General features: G+C 35.2%; 1 protein-coding gene across 4 annotated transcripts in view; it reads left to right on the forward strand.

The window, feature by feature from the left end:
- The window catches only part of TUSC3 (tumor suppressor candidate 3), a 119,170-nt gene that overhangs the window by 75,273 nt on the left and 16,040 nt on the right, over positions 1-27,857 (forward strand). For 3 of the 4 annotated variants that reach the window (XM_038178700.2, XM_038178699.2, XM_038178698.2), the window contains exon 7: positions 18,190-18,253. In XM_038178700.2, coding sequence (XP_038034628.1) covers positions 18,190-18,253 — 64 coding nt within the window. Of the gene's footprint in view, positions 1-13,144; positions 13,203-18,189; positions 18,254-27,857 lie in introns of those variants that run through there. The other variant, XM_038178701.2, reaches the window with a different exon arrangement.

The raw sequence follows: 27,857 nt of genomic DNA on the forward strand, positions 1-27,857 counted from the left end.
ACAGAAATTGCAAAATTGCATTTTAATATCTTTAAAAAAATTGTTTCTTAACTGGGTTTGTCAGGTTTGTCAGAAAAGGATTGCTAGGTAGTGTTAAACATACTAGTTTCAAGGGAGACAAAAGAATAACCTTCAAACTTTTTCTGACTTTGTCTCTTATCAGTCATGCAAGTGTCAGAGTCATAATGTGAATACTCGAGAAGACTTTGAATTGTCAATAGAGTAAGCTCCCTTTTTGAGGTTATATTCGCTGGAACAGAAGAGATAACACTATTATCAGTGTTTTTATAGTGTAGCCAATTTCTCATTGCATGTACTGAAATGCAGTTTTTAATATAGTTTAGATATTAGTATAATGATAAATGTCAGACTTTAAACTAAATTCTGAATGTTTCTCTCAGTCCTTATACAGGATGAAGTTCCACTTTGATCTCTCTCAGATTTTTATGAATATTTTCTGGAAAAAAAAATATTTTCAAACACATTTGTAGCCATGCCCCCCTCTACCTCCCCCCCCTCCCCCCCTTTTTGTTTTTGAAATTGACATTAAGATCTGCACTTTTTCCTGGTATGTGTGTGGAATCATCAGCCAGATGGAACTTCAGAGTCTAGCACTGGAATAAATGCCAGCCCCCTACATAATGTACAAGTACCATTACAAACTATTTATGGTGGTTGTGTACAAGGAGTTTAATGGTTTTTCTAATAATGCATGCAAACCCATTATATTTACTACTGACTGTATAAGTTCGTTTGAACTGTAGTTACTTGTTACTTGGCTTGTTACTTTTATTTCACATAAATATTGATTTTTTTATACTATCTAGCTAATGCACACAATGTCAATGCATGTAAAAGTATTGTGCAAATTTTATATGTTAAGATGATGACACTTAAGCTTTTACATTTGGCTTACTTCAAACTTGTTAATATTTACACTGAAATTAACTGATGGCTTAGCCTTTACAACTCTCAGCCCACTAGCACTGGTTTTCATTTAATTGGCTTTGAATTGTTGGTCATTGTTAGGAATATGTCAAATAACTCAATAATTCAAGATCTTTTCTATGAGAATTGTATGTTATCTTCACTACTAGATTTAGGTAGTCTTTGGTAGTCTTTTACTGCATCTAGGTATTCTGAAATAATATTTGTTTTACATGAATGAAATTCTCATCCCTAATCTTCTAATGTACAGGTTAAGAAATAAAGATTGACAATTGTATCAGTGCATAGGGCTTCACTAGGATTCTCTAATATATCAGATGTATGAAAACACTTCCTAATACATCAGCATAAATTAAATTCAAATAATCATGAAATATGCTAAGTGCCTAGCGAATTTTATGTAGGTACAACTGTGGCTCAGCTGAAAGCTAGGTTATTTTTTTAATATCAAAAAATACTCCATATTCTGTAACTATTGGAACTAATTGTTACTCAACATAGATTTCATTTTGTATTGTGTCCCTTATGTTGTAAAGTTGACTGTTTCCCTGTTAATATCACTCAAGATTCTGATAATACACACATTGTTTTTAACTGTAAGACTCCAGATGAGTTCATACAGGGGCCTTTGATTAACTTTGGATATTGGATATAAGAACTCTGCCAGTGAAAAATATCAGTGTCAGAAATTTTAGCAAGCTACATAACTGATAATATATATTTTATAATACATGACAGGGCAGGCTATAGTGCTCATCTTACAGAATGAGGACTAAATTTTTTCTCATTTCCATTTTGTTCTCTGCTGTCTTCTCTTTTCCTCCCAATCTGCCTATTTTAAGAAAAACAAAAATGGTTGAAGCAGTAGATAAGTGTTTTCTCAATTATCTTATTGCTGATAGAGCAGCGAATTAAAAAGATAAAAATGATAAAAGTATATATATAAAGCAGTATTATTAGCAAATACATACTTTCATATTGCTATGCATAGCTTAGCAGATTGAATTCCTGTATCTTTTATAGTTTTAAAAAGGTTCAAAATACAAAAAGGAAGTAAAGAAACAATTCAAAGAAATGAAAATGCAGAGGCAACACTGGTGTAAAATATTTTACTTACTATCCAACTTTTCTTCTTACTTTATATAATTATAATATTCAATCTTATTTGAGAAAGTGCCCAATAACAGTCAACTACCAGAGTGTAATCCAGGCAGCAGTAGCTCACTTTCACTGTATCTTTTTCACTGTAGAAGACAAATATTTTGCGAAGTGTGCTCTACAGACTGTCTTAAAAGTTCCAGACCTATAGAGAAGTAATGAAACTATGCAAAGTGCTGCAACAAACTAGCTTTACATGTAATATTTATATCAGTCTAACTTTAAAAAAAAAAAAATATCATTATATCTTTACAATACTTAAACAGTTGCCATCCATATTTGAAGTTGTTCTTAGGTTTTGTTAACCAGCTTAGTTTATCTTTTCTGAAGGACATGCCATAGATTAAGATCAGGGGGACATGTGTCATGAATCTTGAATTACTATTAGGATGAGCTGAAATATACTGAAATATCTGGAATGACCTCCTTCCTGAATTGTTCTTTTCCAGTGATTCTAATCAGTGTTTTCTGGAAGTAGGGTACGAAATTTGGTGCCATGGATTAAAGGCTCTAGCCACTGTTTCTAGCTAACATTGCAAAATATGTCGTATATCACAGTGTCTTTTTTAACTGGAAGCAACACTAGGAGTGTTCTCATAGCTCTAGGCTGTATAGTATGTAGCCGTTCTTGGGTAAAACAATGACATGCCCCATTCAGGTCTCTCTCTAACAAAGAACTACAGACAAAAACAACAAGAAATTCCAGTCAGCTAGTTTTGTAACTACTGTTTTTGATGAGCTGGGCCTCCCTGTGTAACTACTTGTTTTTGATGAGCTGGGCCTCCCTGAAAACTAGTAAAAGCTAATTGGAAGTTGTGTAGGAAGGGAAAAAATATTCTTGAGTCTGTTCTGTGGTCACTAAAAAGCTTTTGTGCTAGCAATTACATTTGATAAGTACGTTTTACATTTTCCTTGTGATATGTTTTATAAAATATAGATATAATCTTTAATTCTTAAAGATATCATGTCATCTTTGTAAGCAGTTTGAAGAACATATGCAATGCTGCAGAGATATGTGGTGAGTACTTCATTTATATTGAATTTACTTTGAGGCTAAGAATGTAATTTTGTTTAACTTACACTGAAAGGCAATGCATGCTTCCAAAAGCAGGGGACAAAGGATGAGGAGATTTAAGATATCGCAGCTGTGTTTTTCCAAGAAGAGTAGAGAGTTTGGGCAAAGCTTTCAAGAGTTCAATCCTTTAAGTTACAAAATGAAGTCTAATAAGTTCTTCTCATGGATAAATTAAAAAAAAAAGTGCAAATTACCAATTTTCAAGGTAAAATAAAATCAGTGGTGTCTCACAGGGGTTTATGTTAGCACCTTTGCTGTTTGCTATTCATCCCTTTCTATAAGCATGACAGTTTGCTGTTGGCCTTAAGTTATTTGGAATGCTAAAGACTTGCCAGCTGTTGAATAATGATAGACACAGTTCAGCACAGAAGAACTTCAGAAGAGGTCCATTAAATAATGATATGGAGAAAAGCATCAAAAGAATAATCTTTTCAATTTATTCAAACTAAATGTGAAGGTGGCATGTTCAAATAAAACATTTCAATGCATAATGCAGCCAGCTGTGGAACTCCATGCTGCAGGTTATTGCAGGCATTTAAAGCTTAAAGTATGCAAAAAGCTATTGAACAAATTTATAGCTATAAAACCTGTTCAGGATGGTAGTTTCAAGGTAGTCTGCCTAAAACAAGTATAGCTTGGGAGGCAGTATCTCAAGGAGAGATTTAAAGGTTCTAGATCACAAACCTCAACATAAACATCAAAATGTAGTGTCGTTAATAGCATCTGTCTTGAAGTATGTGAAGACTGTTAATGGCAAAATTAGTTTTGTCTTTGTCCACAGCATTTAATAAGATAGAAGGATAAAAATTGTAAATAATTCAAGTGTGTGTATTTCAAGAAATGTGGAAAATACTAGCAGTGTAGTCACAAAAATGAAGATTTTAATTAGTTGGTCATTTAAAAGAAAACTAGGTAGCTTTGTTTATTTATTTATTTATTTATTTTATTGTTGTGTTGCAAGGTTGAAGAGTCTTTTGTATTAGTCATGCTGGAGTTATTTGAATTTCATACTGGAATACCCACATCGTTCACATGGTATACATCTTAATCCATGTCCTTTTGGAGTTAGATTTAAGGAGGAAGGGAAAATGAGATGTGGACTGATAGGGAGCATTATGTAGTGCTGCTCGTGCATGCAGCCAGCTGTTCAGGTTAACTTTTGAGAGGTCACTGGAGAGAGAAATGGAAAAACAGAAAAGGTGATCACTTGTATGTAACTCTTAAGATGATTAGACAAAGATATAAAGATATACTTCCTAGCATTGAAAATAACTTATATTTTGGAGTACTTTATCAGGGCAGATGCTACGCTTCCTCTTACTTGGAAGGAGTTTTAGGACAAGTAAAATATGCTTAGATTCAACAGGTAGAAGAGACTTACCTCCTAGTAGCAGAAGTTGAGAAACAGCAGAGATAGTACTCGGCGGATTGTGACTGTTCTCATCTTGATTGTAATCTTTGGTGTGTGATTGTAATCTTTGAGAAGAATGAGCTAATGTACATGGTGTACATTAGCTTCTAGCCATCACAGTTCCTTGTTGAGATAGATATTACAGTAAAAAATTAGTGCTTTTCCTGTCTCTTGCCTTTTTGAATAAGCAAGGAGTGTTTCACTCATGAGAAAAAAAAAATATATATTCTGATAAGGAGCAGAGAAACAACCTTTAGACATGAGAAAATTCAAATGCTAAAGATGGGATACTAGACTCTATTTGGAGCATTATTGTCGGCATATCATGAAGTGTCTACCAGATGTTTTCCATGCACTGTTAGTCACAGTTAGCTTTAATTCAGTAAAAAGTTCTCTCTCTAGGTCAGTTTTGGAGGCATTTCTAACCACCAGAAACATGGATGACAGTTCACCTGCTGAACCTCTTACTTGAGCTTATTTGTAGAACCCATTCTTTGTTATGGAAAGACTTCGACGTACTTTTTTCTTGCGGCACTCAATTTAGTCTTCTGAAGCTCAATTAAATGTTACATTGAAATAAATGTTAGGTTAAAATTCTTTAATATAGAGTAAATGATTTTACTTTATAGTTTGTTCTATGCAATTATGGGGCTTATTGCATACTATATATCTTTCTAAATATTGATATTTTGAAACTCTATGTCCAATAAACCATTAAGGTGAAATACTGGCTCTCTTGAAATCAATAGCAAAATGCTTATTGACTTATTTTGAATCAGCATTTCATCCAAATTATTTTGTGTACAGAGAAGAAACCTCTGTGCTCTTTTAGAAATAGCATGGGACTGAAACTCTGCTAAGGTCAGAGTCACTGTGAGGTTTTGTAACGAGAGCCTTAGAATTCATTGCTCACTTTGTGTAAACTAAACAGAAGTGTGCAGCAACAACTTTTTTCTTACTTCTTTTTTTTTTTTTTAATAACATACTTTGAGAAATTGCTTGTAATGTTAAAAGAATCACTAATTAGTTTATAGGAACTGAGAGGAATCTTGAAAGTCTGGAGAGGTGAAAGCAGACAAAATTCATTATGAAGCCAACAACTGCTCCTCCAACACTGGGCACAACCTTTGTCATGACGTGGTGGGATGCCTGGAGAAACAATCTTCAGATTACATGTTTGTGTTAAGTTAAAGAAAAACTTACCAGTATAGATGAGTTTTGAAAACTGACTCAACGCAGAAAATTCTAGGAATTATTGGCTGGAGTTTTGTTCGTTTTGTTAATTTTAATTCATTTAGAGAAAGCAACAAACACCACATCAGAATTTGCTTGTCTCAGCCAGCAATAAATTAGTGAATTAATTAAATTCAGAGAAATGCAGAAGGTTGAGGGCACTATTCAGCCTGTCAGATCTCGATTCAGGCTCAGCTAGTGAATAAATTTCCCTCTAGGACAAATCTAAATGCAAAGTTTTTGCTTAGTATAAGAGAGTTGCAAGCACTCTGAAAGTATTAATAAAATACTACGTTTTGTAAGTCTTCAATTTTAATTGGTTTTCTTCTATTATCAATGGAAAATTATTCAAATTATCAGTGGAAAAATATTTAAAAATTGTTTTGTATTTATGTGCAATGTACAAATGCTTGCAGCCTCCCTCCTACTACTAAAACCTTGCCATGTAAGCCTAATACAGTTGATGACATCGGTATTTTACCTTTTAATGGGCAAATTAATATTCTCTTCTGAAAGTGATCAATCTAAGGGTTTGATTTTCAACAACTATGCCCAAACTAATAGCACTTATTTGCAAACCACTAAGGGCTTACTACAGAGTCTAACTTGAAAATCTAACCATCACTATAACTGTAACCTCAAAGATCTGTGTGATTGGGAATTTAGTTTATGCATGCTTGATGTATTGTTTTGTGCAATCCTGAGTAATTTATCTTCTCTCATATTAGAATTATGCAGTTACAGTAAGATTTGCTGAAAAACTTGCAGCAAAACAAAATTTTAGTGGGGAGCTTCTCAACATTTATCCAGAGTTTACATGCTAGAATTCAGCTGAGGTACCAGAGGTCTGAAAAGTTCAATACGATAGAAATGTAAACGTGTTAAAGCACTGTAAAATATACCCCTCCTGCTATCAGTCAGCAGTGAGATCTCACATTTGTTTGTCTTTACCTCAAATTAACAACAACAAAAACAAAAAGCAAAAAGCAATATGCATAACTGCCTATTAGAGAAAGTAAACTAGTACTTTTCCCTTTGAAGAAGGGGAAGTCAACAGAATGCAGTAAGAACTTAAAGAAACTGTTGAAAGTATAAGAAACGCTATAAGAAAATTTCAGGACATTAATAATTTTACATATGTTAATCATTTTGCATACCCCCAGCTATGGCGTTGGGTTTGTTGATTTTTTTTCTTGAACCTGTAATTTAAGGTAGTTTATTGTTTTCTGGTTTTTTGTTGTTGTTGTTGTTTGGTTGGTTTTGATCGGTTGGTTGTTTTTTTGTTTTGTTTTTCTAACACTGTGAAGTTAGAATCCGGGTGCTAGCTACATAGATCACATGGATTTTTGTTCCTCCATATAGATTCAGAAAATTTCTTGTTCTCTATCAGTACTGCAAATATATGGATAATACAAAGAGTTAAGATCTGTACAAATTTGAATTCCAGCATTTTCAATAATTCAGATGTGTGTGCACAATGGTGGTAGTTTGGCTTTTGAAATTTTTATGATGACTATTTTATGTTTTTGATATAGTCAGCTCTGCCTTTGCTCAGTTCTGTAAAGCTGTGATCAGCTAAAGGAAAGTTATTTCTTCTTTCTACCTTATAACAGAGAAAGCAGAATCATTTATCATCAGGAGGTAGTGGATGTGCTCTACTTTGTATTTCAGCCTACTTTGTTAATGAAATTCATTTTATGGCCTCTGCCTTAAAAGCTTATTTGTCCACAGTGGCCCTTTCTTTTTTTTTTTTTTTTTGTTTTGTTTCAAATCACTAAATGTGAAAATAAAATATAAAATGGGACTAGTTCTATGAATTCAGACATAATTAAGCTTAGTCACATTCACAGATACCAGAAGTAACATATTCAAAGCTCATGTTTTCCTTTCTGAGCTGAAAAGAGACTGCAGTTTCACAATTTAATACTTGTAAAATTATTTTAACTTCCTTGCATATCAGTGTCAAAGTCTCACATGAATAAGGAGTTATTACATCTGAGAGAATTTTTCATTTGGCCTTAAATAAATCCCAGGTTTCTTTTTCCCAGTACATGGACATTGTATTCTATTGATTTTCTTCCAGGTATTATTTTTTATGACTCTTTTAGTAAAGCTAACATTTAAAATATTTCTGTATAAACTTGAAAGTAATGATCATTCTGAACTTTTGTTCAGACTTTGTTTTTTGTAGTCCTTGAACTTTTTGGTTCTTATCAATTCGTGGGTTTGTTTGTTTTTTGTTGGAGACGGATGAAGGGAAGAATTTGAAATGCAACATGTCTTGCAGACAGCAATATTTGATTTATATTCATTGCAGGATGGAATACTTGCTAGGCATTGCACAGTAGATAGGTCTGAGATTTTGTGTCATAACATAAATTTTTTAGCTACAGGCTTTTATGATATATTAAGTTAATGCTTGCAATCCTAAAACAGAACTTCATAAAATACATCATTACAAATTTGATAGTTGCCAAAGTACAAGATGTTTAATGTTAATAACACATTCATTGAAAAAAAAAATGTTCTCACTCCTGCATTCTAATAATTAGGAAGCATCTGCCAGTGTGTTAAACAACAAATTTAAATATGTGACTCCCATTGCTGCTGTCATAAATCATGGATTCAAAGCACTTGTTATTGTGAAATAAATTCCTATTTGTACAGTGTCTACTTTCAAATTTTATATTCTAAACATGGAGTTGATTCCTTTGTTCTCAGTTTGTCCTAGTAAAGACTTAATTTGGCTCAGTTTCTGTGTCATGTAAGCAGTATTTTTTCAAATACGTTAACTAAACCTAAAATGCTATACAAAATATTGCTCTGGGCAACACAGAGTAGTTTTTTTTTTTAGTAACTCATCTGTACAACTCTGAAAACTATAGGCTTACTCTAGAACAAATTGACTAGAAAACAGTACAACAAATTTTATTTGGTTCTAACCCCCCCTTTTTTTTTTAATCTATAAATACTAGGCTGTATTCACTTATTGGGAGAGATTTTGATTTGGTTTAGGTTTAGATTAGCTGTATTGATCACTTTTAGTGGAACAGAATAGAATAGAATAGTTTGGTTGGAAGGGACCTTTAAAGATTATCATGTCCAACTGCTTCACCACTTCAGGGTTAACCAAAACTTAAAGCATAATAATGAGGACATTGTCTAAATGTCTCTTGAACGCTGACAGCGTGGGGGCATCTTTCTCAGGAACCTCTCCAGGGAGCCTGTTCCAGTGTTTGACCATCCTCACAGTAAATATGTTTTCTGATGTCCAGACTGAACTTCCCCTGGTGCAGCCTTTGGCTGTTCCCACATGTCCCATCATTGGTTCCCAGGGGTCAGAGTCTGACACCAACATTGCCACTTCCCCTCCTCAGGAAGTTGTAGAGAGTAACAAGGTCAGTCTAGCATTAGGTATTCAACCTAAAGTGGTATATGGTGAAACTTGGTAAATACTACTGTTAGCATTAAGAGGTGAAGCAATCTAATTAGATATCAAATGGAAAATAAAATGGGATTATTAATTGACACATGGAAGAATAACATTTGCAATTGAAAATACTGAGGGACAGTTCATCGTTATGAGTGATTTTTTAAAACTGTTTGGACATACTAACTGAAGAAAGGAAGGATCAAAGGGTATTTAGGAAATAACTTGTAACCAATTATGTTTTTGTCCTTCATACATGAAAAAGTTCTTTGCAAAAATGTATTTGATAGAGAAGAACTCAACCAAAATTTATTTGGAAAAAAGAAGTTGGCCATCCCCAGTAACAGTCATTGACCACTACAGTGCTATAGTGAAGTGGATTAAATTCAGTTGTTTCCTGTAGAGCAGCCAACATTTCTTACATTTTCTGATAGTATTTCACTAAGAGTATATCCTCTGTCACTGCAATAAATAACAGTGTCATGTAGATGGTGAGACCTCATCATCTGATCTAAGGGCACAATTCTTGTTCCAAGCACTGTAGAATACATCACCTGAAATGAAACTACATGCATGATTTAGGACCCTAGGAGCACAATACTGTGAATATATACTGCACATTTGAATTAATGTATCATTATTATCCTCATATTACATTTAGAGGTCACTAAGTTTGACTTGCAATCATGAGTTTCCTCAGCACAAGAAAAAGGTAGAATTGCTGTGAATTGAAGGTCTGATAGTCAAATGAATGTTTCTGTTGTGTAAATAATGTAACATTAAGGTCAGGTGGGACTGCACTTTCTGCCGTGGCCTCAATTTCTGTTCTCATTTGGAGATTTGGGCCCGTAGCCTTTCATGTAAATTCATTATGAATGTTAATTTGGATAGTGATAAAACGTGCAAAGGGAAATAATCTGTTTTCGTATTAAATTCTATGGTTATTTTACCATGATGATGGAAATCTGATTAGTTTTCAGTCTTGGACAGTGTAACATTAGGGTACAAACTCCTACGTACTGCTAACATGAAACCACTGTAATGGCTCTTGTGTCATTTCCAGTCCCTCATTTACTGTTCTTTTATAGCACTCTGTCCTCCCAATATCATTTGTTTTACTCCAGTCTGTACCTGTAAGTTTATTCTCCCTATTTCCTAATTTGAAATATCATAGTTTGGCTTCCATGTGGTAAGCAAGCAGTGCATACTTCAACTAGTAACAGTTGAACTTTCATTAGTATTATTGATTAACACTCACCTTTGTCTCACTGTAATTAAAGCTCTGGGAGTGTCAGCTTTTTTTGAGATTTTTGTCCTCTTTTACATGTTGATTTGAAAGTTGTCCATTTTTTAAGCAAAGCATCACAGAAGCAGCATTTCTTTTTCTTAGGCAGCTTGGCTAAGCTGTGTTGTATAAACTTCCCCAAACTATCAGAATGCTAGTTCAGAGATGCTGGAAATTTCAACTTCATCTCAGTTAAAGTCTCTCACGTGGGTACTGTGTGTCATAATGTACATTCAGGGAAAAGACATCTGTTGTATGCCAGTCTTCTAGGTAACTTGGGAATTAAGTGTCATAAGGGTAGCAATGTTTTTTTCCTAACGTGAATTCAATTTTTTTTTTTTTTTGGTTGGTTGGTATTATTATTTTTTTTTTCTCAAAGAATTGCTGTATCTTTTGTCTTGTTAATATTTAGTAATTAATAAATGTAGGAGAATTCTCTCACTAGAATAATTTCTTATTCAGTGGGTTGTATTAAAGCATCTATAGCTGAGCAGAAAGTTCACAGTTTCTGTATTTGCAGTATCACCTCTACTACCTAGTACCTTTGATAGCACTTTGATGACACTGTAAGTAATACAGTATAGCTATAAAAGCTGTCTAGGTGCAACCAAAGTCTGTAGCATAAGCCAGGATTTGCATACCTTTAAGTTATACCAGCTACCCTTCCCAGCCAGTTAGTCTGCAAAACTAAGCAATATCTCTCCACTTTTGCTCTAGGCTTGGGAACCCAAATCATATTCTGTGCTCGGTGCCAGATGAACCTCATGGAAGCCAGCCAGCACAGTCTGCTTCATCTAGCCAGTCCTGTGAAAACTGACTGCTCTCTCTGGGCTGTGTTTTGTTTTGGGGCAACAGTGAACACAGCAGTGAGTTTAGGCATAGATCTACTTCTCAATCATCTAATTAATACGAGTGAATCAAGGAGTCTGTATAAGATTGTCATGTGTAGCTATAGCATATAATTAAAAAAAAAATCAACATTAAATTTTTCTTAAATCAGGTAATAATCATCCATAGCTATTAAACTAAATTTAATAGAAGTAGCTAATATGCTATACAGTCATGCTTGTTAAGGGAGAATCTCCACACCTATACCAACTGTTATTCCAAGGGTGCTGAGGCAGGTTTACATACACAGAGTTCTATCTGTGGGGTCCATTGCTGATTTTCTAGATTAACCTACAACTTCTTACAATACAGAGCTTGAGCTTAAGCTGAACAAAATTACTAAAAGTACATAGTCACCACCGCTAGTAATTCTTATGCTTATTTCTAACCATTTTTATGTGCTGGCATGTGTACCTTAACTTTTTTCTTAGTCTTTGTCATGCTGATCTGTAACTGAGCTGGATTGGATTTTGTACAGAGGAGAGACATTGCTTAGAGAGATTGCTTAGTAACATGAATTTTCACGAGAGTAGCATTCTGTTGACTCTAATTCGAGTTGGAGATGTTCAAAGAGCTATTAACTCTCTGAAGGAGTTTATTTCCTGTGGGTTAGTGCTAAATTATTTTTGTTTTGTTGTTAAACAAAGCAAAGATCATAGCTGGCTTCACAGTTATTGCTATAGTCATATACAATTTTCAGCTTGACAGAAACACAAATTCATTAAAGCTGTATTTAAATTAGCTGTGAGTTTGGATTTATTTTGTGTTTAATACTACATTCAGTTGTAAAGCAGTTAAGCATCACTTGCAAATGTGCCCTTTTATAAATGGATATCTACAGTTAAAGAAATTACCCTGTTAAACATTTGAATATCAACCAAACTTTGGAATTTAACATGGTTAGGTTAATCAAAGATTTCTGAGTTGGTCAGTAAATGAACTGGAGTCAATACTTCTTGTATTTCTCTAGTTTTTGAGATAATTTCTTCATGTATTTATATACTTTTTCAGTATTTTTATTAAGATTTTTAATACTATTTGAGATTTTTAATACTACTTCTGGAGCTTTGTTAGAACTAGAATCCCGTTCTTTCTCTCATTTCTTTTTTCTTTTTTTAAAAATTGTATAAATATGTATTTATATATATACTATAGATTTTAAAAAGAAAAAAAAAAAAACCAGGAGCAGAAGCAAAGCCAATAAGTGGGGGAAAAACACTTTCATAAAGCTTAGGATAAGTTGAAGTGTTACAAGGAATTAAATACTTGGATTCTGTTTTTTTTTTTTTGTTTGTTTGTTTATAATTTGTTTATCAAATTAGAATACATTCTACAGAACTACTGAGATATGTGATGTTTCTTTGTTCTTATCCTGTAAATATAATAAATCTGACAACTGAGCAGAAAATCTACAATTAGTTTAGTTTTAGACATTTGTAGAGGCTTTACAAAATTAAGGAAGTAATTAACAGAGAAGTGAGATGACGTCTGGACTATTTCAGTGGTCTGCTTTTTATTGGCTTCCAATACACAGTGTTATATGTGTGTCACATCTTGCAAATTCAGGGCAAGCTATTTCTCAGTTATCCAGAATGATACTTCATGAAGCAGTTTTGCATGGTGTGCTATTGCTAAACCCAACTCAGTTAAATCAGCTCCCTCCACCCTAGCTTCCTTCATCCACACACTCATAAACATTATGATGTTTTATTTTAGGAAAGAGCACTGGAGCTCTTGAAATTGTGTTTCAACTTGATGTGATCTACTCCAGAAGGTAATTGTATTGCCTTAAGATTTAATGTGTAACTCATAGAGGCCTTAGTTTTGATTACTTTGTTTTATTTACATTGCATTAACAGAAAGGGAGGAAAGATTATGTTTAACTCAAGTATTTTCCTGAACATGAACAACTATCAGTCTTGAAGGGAAATCACAAGCATATGTTGTATTTAGGGAAATTTAAAAATATAGTACATTGTTGTTATCCTTGACTATCCTAGTGAGGGATTATATGTATGTGCCATCTGCAGTTCAATAACACTAAATATTTAATGAGTTTACGAATAGTAGATAAATATTTAACACTGCTTTGTAGAAATGTGCATGCAGTAAACAACTGTTTGTCACTGACAAATAAAATGGCATGATTTGAGGACATGATTATTTCAGTTAGCAATTCAAATTACTTCTGTGGAATTAAACTTGAGATAGGACAACATTAAAGGTGGAAAAGGACCAGTTGTTCAATGTGTCAGTCACATTTCAGTTCCACTACAAGTCTTGCTAGCATAGTATTTGCTGTTGTCTTGGTTGTGGCAATTGTGTGGCTGTATGGCTCTTCTGTGTAAGTCATGGTTGCATCTGTTCTGACGGACTTCAGCTTTGCAACTTAAATGGTCATTCCTCTTGATGCCTCTAAAATGAAAGAGAAATACTGATTTTATTCATGAATTTATTTAAAGCTTTTGCCTAGAGCATTCACAGTCAGACTTCACAGAGCTTCCAAATATTAAACGGATTCAGTGAAAAAAAGCAGAAAAGATAGCAAAACCAGAAATCTTACTTCAGTCCATTAATAGTTTGCAGGCTCAGATAAAATTTCACAAGAATACATGCCTTCTGTGTAGGTCATTCAGCAATTTTATGAAGGGAGACAAGTGTGAAAATAAAGACACCTCACATGTGACCAATTCCCTTGTTTTGGTTAACCAAAATAACCAAAATTCAATAATTTTATACAATTAAAAGCTGCTGTGGAACTACAAAAAAGTATTGAGAAAATAAGTTGAGAACTGTTGAAAAGCTGATTTATCATACATATATACATATAGTCACACTTTATATAGGTATATTGTTTTTAAATGTGTTCTATTTTATGCAGGTTTGAGCCACAGATGGCTGTGAATTTCAAAATCTGATGAGTCAATAGCCATTGCAGTATACAAAACTATTGTATTGGGGTACATAATGCATAAATATTTCTCTGTACAAATAAAATGTATACCTCTTGAGTGGCCTCGCAGTGTCATTATATACCTGTAGGGTAGGACACAAGGACAAGTGCTACACAGTACTCACAGTTCTCTCTTCATGAAAAGCCGTTTGCCGTCATTTTTGCATTAACTACTCATCTTCCATCTTCTGAATTTTTATTTGTATTTGAAAGCACATTGTTTGCGGAAAAAAATATGCAGCAAGTAATTCCTTTCATGCAGTGGTTATCAATACATTAGATATGGCGTAGGGTAGTGTCAAACTTTGGTGATTCACGTTATAGTGTCAAATGGAAGTTACTTTGTTTTCCCTTTGTCACTGCAACAGTCTTTCACTTTCTCAATATCTACACTGCCATTCCTTGGACTGTCATGCTGCTGTCATTCAGATGTACCCTCCTGTTGTTTTGAGAATTTGGAGAATAATGTCATTGGGAAGCAATCTGAGGAGCCTCCTGATCACCCAAAGTTAGATTTATTACTAGGTAACTTTAAAAAATAGCTTACCTAAGCAGATTTGTAATAGAAAAAAGAAGTTAAAAGATAAAATGAAAAACTAAATATATATATGCACACGGAACTAAAAACATCTGTCTTATTTAACATTTCAACTAACTAGCTTTTAATTAGTGCTCTCTGTCTCTCTCTTTTAAGTTAACCTGGCATATCTTGATCTCTCAAATAAAGATGGCATGATGGCTTTTAAGTTATGGTTAAGGTGGCTACTCACTTTGCTTGTAGCCGTTCCTGTCCTCTCTCTGGGGAAAGAGCAGTGTGTAACAATTGTCTCTTACTAGATTTTAAAACATAATATCTCCAAAACTAAATCAAAGTACATCAACTTCCTTGCAAGGGAGGCTATGCCTTTAGCAATTGATATTTTAAAAAATATATAACATCTATTCCTATGAGATATTTAGCCAGAAATTCATATTCATCAGCCAGTTTTCAAAGTTCAGTCTCTGCTTTAGGTCTTCTAGGCAGGTTTCATTTCGAGTTTCATTTTCTTTGTTTTAGGTTAGTTCAATTTTTTTTTTTATTTGCATTTACAATAAACTGTATCCAGTCTATGTTTTTATCTATACTGAATATCAGGTGATGGTAATACTCTAGCTTTTGGTACTGCCTCTCACAATATCCTTCTGGACAAAATGAGCAGAATACAGTTAGATAAAAGCATAATAAGATGAGTGAACTGGCTGATGGGTCAGGCCCAGAGTTTTGTTGTAAATGAGGTTACATCAGGCTGGTGACCTGTCCCTAGTGGGGTTTCCCATGGCTCCATTTTAGGACCAGTTCTCTTCAATGTTTTTATAAATAATTTGGATGAAGGACTTCAAGGTTTTTGGAGCAAGTTTGTGGATGATACCATATTGGGTGGAGCTGTTGAGTGTATATCACAGAATCATCTAGGTTGGAAGAGACCTCCAAGATCACCTAGTCCAACCTCTGACCTAACACTAACAAGTCCTCCACTAAACCATATCACTAAGCTCTAAATCTAAATGTCTTTTAAAGACCTCCAGGGATGGTGACTCCACCACTTCCCTGGGCAGCCCATTCCAATGCCTCACAACCCTTTCAGTAAAGAAGTTCTTCCTAATATCAAATTTAAGACTCCCCTGGTACAACTTTAGCCCATTCCCCCTCATCCTGTCACCAGCAGGAGACCAACCCCCACCTCGCTACGGCCTCCTTTAAGGTACCTGTAGAGTGTGATAAGGTCACTCCTGAGCCTCCTTTTCTCCAGGCTGAACAGCTCCCTCAGCCGCTCCTCGTAGGACTTGTTCTCCAGACCCCTCACCAGCTTCGTCACCCTTCTCTGGACTCTTTCAAGCACCTCGATGTCCTTCTTGTAGTGAGGGGCCCAAAACTGAACACAGTACTCGAGGTGCGGCCTCACCAGAGCCGAGTACAGGGGGACAATCACTTCCCTAGTCCTGCTGGCCACACTGCTTCTTATGCAAGCCAGGATGCTGCTGGCCTTCTTGGCCACCTGAGCACACTGCTGGCTCATATTCAGCCTACTATCAACCATCACTCCCAGGTCCTTCTGTGCCAGGCATCTTTCTAACCACTCACCTCCTATGGCGCTGCTTGGAGTTGTTGTGCCCCAGGTGCAGGACCCAGCTTATATTTTGATAGAACATATTTAGCCTATATTTTGATAGAACAATTAATTTGATTGGATAAATATGAATATTTGTACTGATGGTGGGGTTGTTTTCTTCTAGTTACAGTTTTATATGCTAATAACAACACAAAGTGCTCATTTATACTACTTTACACAGGACAACAAAGAAAGGCAATTAAGAATTGGTCTGTTGAGAAACATGTTAACTTGATCTTTAATTTTTCTTAATGTGAAATATTCTTATTTTCTTCCTTTGTTATATCAGTCTATTTTGCCTTAGTGAGATTTATAAGGGGCCCTGACAAAAAGTCAAGAAATACAGATTGACCTATTATCACAGTCATATTGCAATGAGATAATCGTGTAAGTTATTTTTATCTTGTTAAAGAAAAAAGACATTTCATTTGAGAGATTGAATCTTTAGATATATGAAGTTCCTGCATACTTTAGCTTTGAATTAGTGATTTGAATGAACACAGAATAACTCAATTTTGAAAACAGTAGATAACCATCCACTGAGTAAAAAATGTTTTATAATATCTTATGAACTACATGTTTAAACAGTGCATCAACCAGAATTTAACCAGTATGGATGAAGGCATTCTTTTGTATGCTGAAGCATCAGAGTATTTCAAATGTTTGATTTGGAAAGTTGTTCTGAATCTTGACATGAATTCTATTCAGGCAGAATCATTCAGAATAAAATGAATTAAAGCACAAGGTAAAATAGACTAACAAAGCCCTGAAAACATGAGGGGTGCAAAATGTTTCCTTTTTCTTTACTTTAATGGGAGTGAGCGTTTTTTGTCTATTTATTTGAGGTGAAAATTGTGTCTGTGCTTCAGAAGAATACATATAAACAATATTTTGAGAACACAGATATATTTAATGTAAAAGCATGACAAGCTATAGTCAAGATTGTAATTGCTATAGTGGAGGAAGAGAGAGAAATTCCCTCATTTTTTGCATGTTTACATTCCTGTTTTTCCTTTCTTTTTTGCTATCACAGCTAGTTAACAATAAAAACTAACAACTTCTGAATAATATGCTGTATGTTATTAAAAAGTAATGTACAAAATATGTCCATTAACAATAATTATTTTTGGGGGAAAAAATTGACTAACTTAGGTTTCCATTTAGTATTGGCATCTGTGATTGTGTTTACTACAATTTCATATAAACAAAATATTTGCATTAAGTAACTTCACTCAGTCTACGAATAAAAATGATAGACTTTTTAAAGGCAACATTGCAAGGTTCAATTTTCATTTCTGTCAAAAGTATGCAGAGGCATGGCCTTGATTTTGTCAACCTCCCTTCTCAAAAATCTTATGTCCTGAACAAATAAATGTACATTCTTTACTCTACTTTAGCAGTGTGAAAGTAAGTACGGCATAATGCTCTCATATATAAAATATTACATTCTCTGTATATGTATGTATAACCCTAAATATTTTATTTTTTAACACTCCTTTTTACCGAATATAGATGCATTTGTTGTTCAGCCATAGCTGCTGCTGCCTATATTTTTCTGCAAAACAGGTTTTGTTTGTCCTCACACACATCCAGTTGTGTGGAATTTTCAGTGGAATTCTTTGTTTTAAACAGGATTGCTTTTCATTTTTGTTTTACAGAGTTACATACATGGAAGCAGTCAGGCTCAGTTTGTTGCAGAATCTCATATTATTCTTCTGCTGAGTATCCTTCAAAATTGTGATAAATAGAAAAAAAAAAAAGCTGTGCTATTAAATGAAATTGCTCTGACAGCGAACATCATTGAACTTTTGAGCAGGTATTGTATTTTGGCTTACTATATGATTAAATAAATATTCAATGTTGTTTCTGCTGCCAAGGAAAGCTGGCGTTGCTTTTCGCTTTTTGTGCCTTGTTATCACCTTTGTTACTGTTAATGTCTGGTTACTATTCTTAATGCTTTTCCTTTCAATATTATCATTGCAGTGGCAGAAATGACTTTTCTTCTCTTTTTCACTCTGTTCTGAAAGTTAAAAATGATGTGTTATTTATTTTATTTGTTTTAACGGACAAGAACTTGCTAAATTGAAACTTACTGATCATGTATGAGGATTATTTGCCCTCCAGTAGTCTTCAGCTTTTCTGTTTTTTCTTTTTAACTAATCTAAACAGTTTACTTCTTATTCTCATGATAATAATAACTCAGTCCCATTTGTTCTCACATTGCCTCCTGGTGGAAGGACTCAGCATCCTTCTTCTAATTTTTCATTCTTACTGACACAGGACAAATTAAGTTTTTGTTTGTCTGTTTGTTTTGGTGAATAAGTCTTAAGAACATGTAAGAAGAACTCAAATAGTATCTGGTTTGTTTAAACCTTGCTTCTGATCAGCTTTACTCAGTGAGTGAAAACTGTAGTCACCATTAACTAATATTAAAGTACAATGTTTCCTTCACAAATATCTTCCTATAAGGAGAACAAGAAGGAAAAAATGTTTCCCCAGCTGTGAAGTAGTAGCCAGATCTCAGAGTTTGACAGTTGTAGCCACTCTCTTGCCCTCTTCCTGAGGATATGTAGACTTATTTAGATCCTGCCCCTCCTTTGGCTTCCCCATCTACTTTCATCTTTGGCACTTACTATCCAAAGAGAAGAGTATCATTTTGTCTACTTGCTTCATTCTTTTCATCATTCCTTCATGACATCAATTTTGCTACCTTAAACCTTATTCCACAGATGGCCAAGGCAAATTTAATTTAAAAATTATGAACAGATTTTTCAGATTAAAAGTAGCATTCCCTATTGTACTAGAGTAGTACATCCATTTCTGTACCCTCCCCACCACGGGTAAAGGATAGATACAGACTTCCTTGAGCAAGTCCAGTGAAAGGCCACAAAGATGATTAAGGGTTTGGAGCAGCTGTCATTTGAGGAAAGGCTGGGACTGAGGAGGCTCGGGGGAGATGAAAGGAAATGAAGATTAGCCAGGCTTCCCTCTTAGAAGGGGCAGTGGACCCAAATAGAAAAACAACTAGTTTCTTGGTCTGATGATGGGAAAACACTTTTTACAGTGAGGGTGGTCAAACTCTGGAATAGGTTGCTCAGATGCCCAGAGGTGTTGGAGAGTTTCCACCTGTGAAGACATTCAAAACTCAGCTGGACATGGTTCTGGGCAACCTGCTCAAGCACTTTCATCAGGTGTGTTGGAATAGATGTCACGTCCAACCTCAACTGTCCTGCAATTCTGTGAATTCTCTAGGTTTTATATCATACCCAAATTAACGTTGTGTAAAAATGACATTGTATTCATTCAAGATTTTAAGATGCTTTTTATCATTCATATTTTCTAAATTTGCACTCCATTTCTTGGGAAGGAAGAGCTAAAGATAGATTTACCTGAAAATTACAAAGTCAAAGCTCTCTAGTTATTAATTTAATTGATACATTTTTAAACATAAACAGAGACAGCTATTATATTGTAGATGGAAATGTATTATATAACAGTATGCATATTATTATACTGGTTTTGTGCTTTCTATAGTTTAACCACAATTTATTTTGTAATGCTTTTTGCTTTTCCCAAACTGATACAATTTAAAAAAATCTGTTATCTAAAACAAATCATTTTGGCTGATTGAAAAATGAGATTTTTATTTTTTTTTTTACAGCAAAAACTAGTTAAGATTAAAAATAAACAAAACTTTTGTTCATGACATATTTTGTTTGTCTGACTCAGACGTGAAAGTGATATTTTTTGTTGGCAGAGACCATCTTTAAACTGGGAAGTTGGCTAACTGTATTAAAGCAGCTGGCTGAAAGAATACTTTTAGTTAGATTGTTCATTGCCAATTGCGAAAAGAATTCTCTAAGGTTTCATTTCATAGCTCAACACTGTTGAGCTGGGATTTTGGACACAAACATTTTACAAGTGACATGAAGTCTTGACAGATTTTAACAGTTATGCGTGAAGGAATTAATATTTCTTTATCCTTTCAATGCTGGTAGTAATTACTAGCTGTTTCATTGCTTCTTTATTTTTTGTTTATTCAGGAGATGTTGATAGAAAATATGGGGATTAGTTTAACAATAATAAAAAGGTAAATAAAGAAAGTATGCTAGATCTATAAACAGTCACGCTTTACTGTTTAAAGTTTAGAAGATGCACAGAATTTTCATGTTAGACATTGCCATGTACATGCTTCACTTGGTTGCTGCTTTTTACTTCATAGAAGTAAGGACAAGGTCATCGCTTCCTGATAGTTGTTGAAATGCAATGTTGTGTTTCTCTGTACAGTGAATTTTGAATATCTTTGGTGAGAAAATATGAATTTCCATTATATTTCTATACTTGTTTTTAATGATTCTATGCAGTGTGCTAGATAATTTCCATGTGCTGTTATTGCCAAAGCTGTAACTACACAAGTAAAAGGATGCTGGGTAAGAAGGGCTTGTAAAGATATCAGATATTCTGTTTCAATTATACTATAAAGGCAAATTAAGTTAACATCTTATGTTAGTAACATCTGTACAGTGTTTCTGAGTACATACTAGTTGTACGCTCCAAATTCTTATACAGTTTTAAACAAATAGTTTTAGTCCTAAAATGTGGTAACTACATCTTAGTAATAACACAATTGAAATAGTCACCATAATAATACAGCACAGAATAGTATATCTGTAAAATGAAGACAAATACAAAAAAACACTTTGATTACTTCTGGAGATGATTTTTGTACTTAATTTCTGTGGCATATTTTCTAACAACCAAAATACTGGTATTGCACTTAGCAGCAGATGAAAGTGTTTTATTTAATATCTTTCTGATGACATTAAAAACTGATACTAAGCTCCTCAGAACAAGAAGGAGGCATTATTTCATTTCCAAATTCCAGGTTTTGATTCATTCTGAAGCTCTTTAGACATGGCTAATGGGGGCCATCTTTCTGAGGATGGAGTCCACAGTATCTTGCATCTTGGGTGAAGGTTTCTTTTAGAAACTAAAGTAAAAATAGTAATAATTGTATTTTGACATAAGCCTTGCTGAATTTCTGATTGCAGGATAGCAAGTAAAATTTTAATAGACTTCTTAAAAAACAGTTAACTCTTTATGTATGAGGTAGCCCCTTTAATTCTGATATTCCTTTTACTTCATGAAATTAGGGTTTCTAGGTCTTTCAGAATCATCTAATTCCAGACTATGTTGTATGATGTCAAATGGTCATGGAGTATACAAAACCATCTCTTGTCAAACCCCATTTCTACTTGTTCCTGGAACATTTCAGTCAGAACAGTGTGGCTTCATGCTGTGGCAGAGATCTTATCTATTAAACTGTAATATATCAAAATCCACACATTTGGCTTGGCATCCCAATGTAATTTTCCCATTAGGAATGCAGTACAAGGTACCTGGTTGCCAATGCTCAAGCTGATCCAGAGCTAATAAACATTGCTGCACACACACTAATGCCTGTTCAGCCACTGAGATGGCACTCAGAAACAGGCTGTTATCTCAGGTATGGAGCAAATACATGGAGCTGACATCCAAAACTGCCTGAGCTAATAAATCCTTGTGGGTGAGTACCTGGCTGAACAGTAAAAGAGCATGTTTGGATATGATTTGTGGCGCTTGTTATGTTATACACTTCTGCCACTGTGACTTTCAGGCTGTTACTACTCAGAAACCTTAAGGGATTTATGCTATTCTGACGATACTGATGTTCAGCTTTGTTGTTGTTATTTGGCTTTTCTTTCCCTTGTCTTGGAGAGTTAATTTCAGTAAATAATCATGGAAATCACAGAAATGCTGGTTGAAAGGGACCTCTGAAGATCACATACCCCAAACTTCCTTTTAAAGCAGGATTGTCACCAACAGTCTTGTCTTCCATATCTCAGTATTGAAAAATGCTGAGGATGAAGATTGAATACTCTCTGGGCAAATATAGAAGGGAATTTGTTCCTAGCATCAATTGTGAACCTCCCAGCTGGCAGTTCATGGTCTTGTGTGTAGCAATCTTGTCTGTCATAGTTTGTAGACTTCCATTTGGATTTTTTTGCCAACTTTGTAGAATTAGTGGGGTCTTCAGCAATATTTTGCTGAGACTTGACAAGACGATCAGTTCTGGGGCAGACGCGTTCTGCAGCAGAGCGGGGGATCAGACAGGCAAGGCTAATTTTTCTGGCACCAAGCCAATTCAAGGGAGCCGCCAGGACCCGACAGCCTTCGCAAGAGAGATGAACAAAGCGAGAACGAGGTGTAGGTGGAGCCAGCAGTACCTGGCTGTTCATAAGCTGCCCCTAGGGAGCGTGAGTGACCAGGAGTGCGGCGACCAGGACGGGCAAACAGGGTGTGGCGCATCAGAAGGGAGTGGTGTGGCAGTTAGTACGGCAGTTCACGCAGTTAGGGCGAGCAGGAAGGGCAGAGCTTCCCCTCCTGCCCATACGAACACCTCCTCTAATGGTGGTCTACTGCTAGCTCAGCTGCAATGGTGTACACCAGGCACAGTGCTCTCTCCAGGAAGTCTGTACACACCCAGACCGACTGCCCGCTCAAAACTGCAGCAGTTCAGGTCTCCGGGTGCAGGGAGTGCCTGAGCCTGTTGCTACCACCTGAGGGGGGCAAAGAGACTGTGTGCGTGAGGTGCGAGCAGGTGGATGACCTGGTCCACGTCATGGCAGAACTCAAGGAGGAGGCCAAGAGGTTGAGGGATATCAGGAAGTGTGAGTGGGAGATAGACTTGTGGAGCGACTCCCTGCACGGCCTGAAGGACAGGCACCGGGGTGAGACACCCCAAATGAGGGTGGACCCCCTGCCCTGTTGCTGTCAGGCAGAGGCAGGGGACCTAGGAGTTGAGGAGGAATGGAGACAGGTCCATGCTGGACATCGCAGGCGATGCCCCACCCTACTGGCACCACCTTCACAGGTGCCCCTACGCAACAGGTTTGAGGCCCTGGAGCTTGAGAGACCAGTAGCTGAGGAAGAGGTAGAAAGTCTACCCAGGAGGATGGCTAGGGCGAGGAAGTCAACTCCACCTCAAGACTGCCTCCACCAGGACAGAAAGAAGGGTGATTGTTGTGGGCAACTCCCTTCTCAGGGGAACAGAGGGACCTATTTGTCAGCCTGATGGCTGCAGACCGGTCCCTATCTCTAAGGGGAAAACGGATCCTGGGCCAGGAGCTAAGATTGGATATTAGGAAGAACTTCTTTACTGAAAGGGTTGTTAGGCATTGGAACGGGCTGCCCAGGGAAGTGGTGGAGTCATCATCCCTGGAGGTCTTTAAAAGATGTTTAGGTTTTGAGCTTAGCGATACAGTTTAGTGGAGGACTTGTTAGTGTTAGGTCAGAGGTTGGACTCAATGATCTTGAGGTCTCTTCCAACCTAGACAATTCTGTGATTCTGTGATTTTCATGCAAAAAGGAAAATATTGTCTAGACTGGTTCTACCCCAGTTGTTTGATTTGGAATGAGTTTTGTTTAAGGTCTGGTGAGTTTCAGGAGTAGAATAATGAGATCCACTATGTTTTAGCTTTTTTATTACCTAGCAGAAAACAAAAGGCACGGTTTGCTTTTTTTTATTCTAGTTTGCAGATCACCCCTAGAGTAGGGAACAGATTTATGTTGATTTAAAGAGGAAGAGTAAAAGTGGGTATAAATATAGTTTGAGGTTCCTCTTAATCTTTCATATATACATGCTTGTCTCTCAAATATATTTTTATTTTTCTTTTAAATTGACTAAATTTGGTTTCCTTCTGAGGAGCAAGATAAATGGGTTATCATTTGCAGTCGAGGAAGTTTTGTGTAATATACCAGTATTTATCCCTACAACAGCCTGATGATCACTGCTTCTTCAAGCAACTATGTGTAATTTACACACACAATAATTTGAGAGGTTACCTAGAGTTATATCAATATTGACTTTCCTAAGAAGTAAAAAAGTGATCAATAAGTCATAACAGTCTATACTTGCTGTAGAATAAACATGGCAGATTGTGCAAGCAAAATATTTAAAATAACAGCATAGGGTAGATTTATTTAAACAGAAATAGTTATGTTGTTGTGGTTGTTAAATGGATATGAAAGGAGTAACTTATGTGGAGCTGCCACCATGCTGGACATTACACAGTCTATAATGCAAAGTTTTTGCTTCTGAAGAATGTGAATATTTGAGGAACCTGGGACGGCATAATTTCCACAAACGAATAACTTTATTCACATAAGTAATCCTGATAAGACAATGTATTTGTTGGCTAGATATCTAATTCAAACACATAAAAAGAGGATATATCTAAACACATTATGATTAGACTAAGACTTAGCAGCTTCTCAAGATGCCGTCACAGTTTACACCTTTGTGTGTAAGTGCAATGGTCACTGTTAAGCAGATCTTTAGAGAGGGAGAGTACAAAAACAAAATATCCAACTATAACCAGCAATTTATGGATTTCTGAGCCAGGCCTGATGTGCAGAATATTTTAGCTCCTAGACACTGATGAATGAATACATTCTTAATTCTTCTTAATCCTTTTTTGAACTAGTTATGGCACAGCATTCTATAGCAATTAATTTTTGTAGTGTTAACTTCATGTAGCATCCTTTAGTTACTCCTTTATGTTGTTTGGTTGTTTTTTAGCCTATAGTTTGAACACAGTAAATTTATTGTGTCTTCCTTCCTTCCTTCCTTCCTTCCTTTCTTCCTTCTTTCCTTCCTTCCTTCCTTCCTTCCTAGAGTTAAGTTTAAAAGTTGCAGTAAATATTTGCATTATCAAAAGAGTTTCAGTTTTCATTAAGCAAATTATTTGATTGCACAGAAGGAGATAAATCTAAAGGCACAATTATAGGAATTAGCAGTTACTTGTAACCTGATAATATTCCACATTATTACTGTTAAACTTACTTAACTTGGATGCTGATAAAAACATACGCACCTAAGTGAAAATGGAAATCTCTCCACTTTGTTAATTTGAATTCCCAAGACAGAATTTAATGTGACAGCTGTGTAGGTGGATATAAGATGTTGATTGAAATGGAAAAAAAAATTGGATTAGTTATGAAGAAAAAGACAAATCTTTTCTATAACTGTAAAATTACACCTCTTATGAAAGACATTTCCTGTCCTACAGAGTGAATTTAATGAAGTTTAATTTAAGTGCCTCTTTGGTGTAAGGGAACTTAACTATAGAATAAATTTAAATGAAAGATGCCTTCCTGTGTGTCAATGCAAAATGTAGTCACCGAGTGTAAGAACCTGAAATTTTGAGTCAGTGTCGGTAGAACAATGCTCATTTAGATCTGTGTTCTAAGACACTATCAGTCATGCGTAATGGAATCAAATTATGTCCCAAATTATTATGTAAAAGAAGGTGCTAATGAAAGGAGTAATAGAAGTTTTTTATTTGTTCAATCATAAGAATAAGGAAAAAAGGGAAGATCACCACAGTGGAAAAAGATGGAATAGCACAAAGTTATAGCATTTTTAAACTTTTTTTTTTTTTAATTAACTGTGGAAATCAATGTCCAGCACAGCAAAACATGGTGGATATTTTCTATAATCTACTTAATCTGCTTGCATTTAGGCTCTAATACTGTCTATCTGTTAACCTTGTAGGATCTTCTGGCTCTTTAGAGGCTACCTGATTCCTCCCAAATGTATCAATGCATAAGGAGATGCTAATTAGAAAAAATAGGAATACTGTCATTGATGTTTCCTTCTATTACCTCATCCTCCCTCTGCTTTCATCTCAAAATAATTCATAATATGATCTCTTGAGAAAGACCCTAAAGTTTGTTAGATGTCAATGTGATGCACAGGGACTTTAAATTTACAACTGTTTTTTTGTCAGTACAACATACTATTTCATAATTCTATTTCATCATCTAATTGAATGATAATTTGGTGAGTTACTCTCTGATGGGATGTGTGTCCTGTGTATGAAATTACTATCCCTGTAGTTTGGTAATTTTCCCATTAACCATTTTCAATATCTGCATCTCTAAAATTTTCCAGCAGAAGTACAAACCCCTGAGAAACAAATTTAGTTGTGGGCTGCTCTGACAGTTGCCTGCTTTTCCTCATTTGCCTTTTGTAACTATTTGACTACTAGTCCACAGACCAGAAGACATTCACTGACCACAGGCTAAAGCCAACAGAATTTTTCAAGATTTCTTTAGCTATCAGTTTAAATCTAATGGGTATTTTAATTGTTAAGAGACACGTTTATTTGACTGAAAGATGCAGAAACATTGTCTGAAGTTAAGTATTTTTGTACCTTTTGTATCCACAGACAGTTTTTAATAAATTGAGTAGTCCCTGAGTACATTCATCTGAGGATAAACTGTATCTATTACGGTATCGTGCAGATCTTTAAAAGCGAAGGAAAGCACAATACCAGCCTAGAGTCGTATTCGTGGTGACTTAAGATATAGAAAAATAATCTGTGATATTCTTTAAAAAATCTATAGGTGCTTAGAGAGAACAAGAGATGGTATGTGTACATGCTAAAGAATTAGTTGTATACTAGCAAAGAGAAGAGGCAACGTACTAAAACAAATATAGCATTTGTAAGTGCTTAAAAATAATGTAAAGCAGGGAAACTAAAGTACTGCTACATATCTGCCTGTTCTGGTGAACGCTTCTGTGATTCATGTGCCTCTAGGACAGAAAATTTCTAGAGGCAATTTATAAAGCGTAAATAAGGTCAGAAATAATATTTGTTTTGTACAATGGCAACTACACTACAAAAATTTGTAAGATGGACAGGACTAACCCTGAAATTCTGTCAGATATAATTTACAGAACTGAAAAGGTCATAAATATTGAAAGTAAAATTAATCTTTCCAAAGTTCATTTTAAGTGTGATCCTAAAAGGCAACACCGATATGCACAATTAGGATGCAAATCAGGCTGGAAAACCCTGAATGGAGGGATGAATTCTTGATTAGTGATTTAGTACAAGCCTAAGCAGGTATCTTTATGCTATTTTGTTGCAGTTGAATTAAAAAGCATTCCAGAATCTTTCTCTACTCCTAAAGCTTGTATAAAGTCTTTCCATTTTCTAATAAGTAAGAGCATCACTGGAGGGCAGGTTCCATCAGATTATCTGTGGATTAAAGTGATAATCTTGCTGCAGTTCTAATGGATTGAAGCTGACATTAATTGAAAGAATAATAAAAAAACTTTTTTCAACAAAGGAGATTCTATATTAGTATCAAATTAATTCTCTGCTCTGTAAAATTGATGAAAAAGCACGAAAAAGAAGAATGGTGTATTTTGCTTGGTACTTACATGGTTGAAATGCAGACTTCCAGCATCTTTACAGTTGTGAACTGCATGTTTCAA

Source organism: Anas platyrhynchos, chromosome 4 (genome assembly GCF_047663525.1).
Source record: "Anas platyrhynchos isolate ZD024472 breed Pekin duck chromosome 4, IASCAAS_PekinDuck_T2T, whole genome shotgun sequence".
NCBI lineage: Eukaryota > Metazoa > Chordata > Aves > Anseriformes > Anatidae > Anas > Anas platyrhynchos.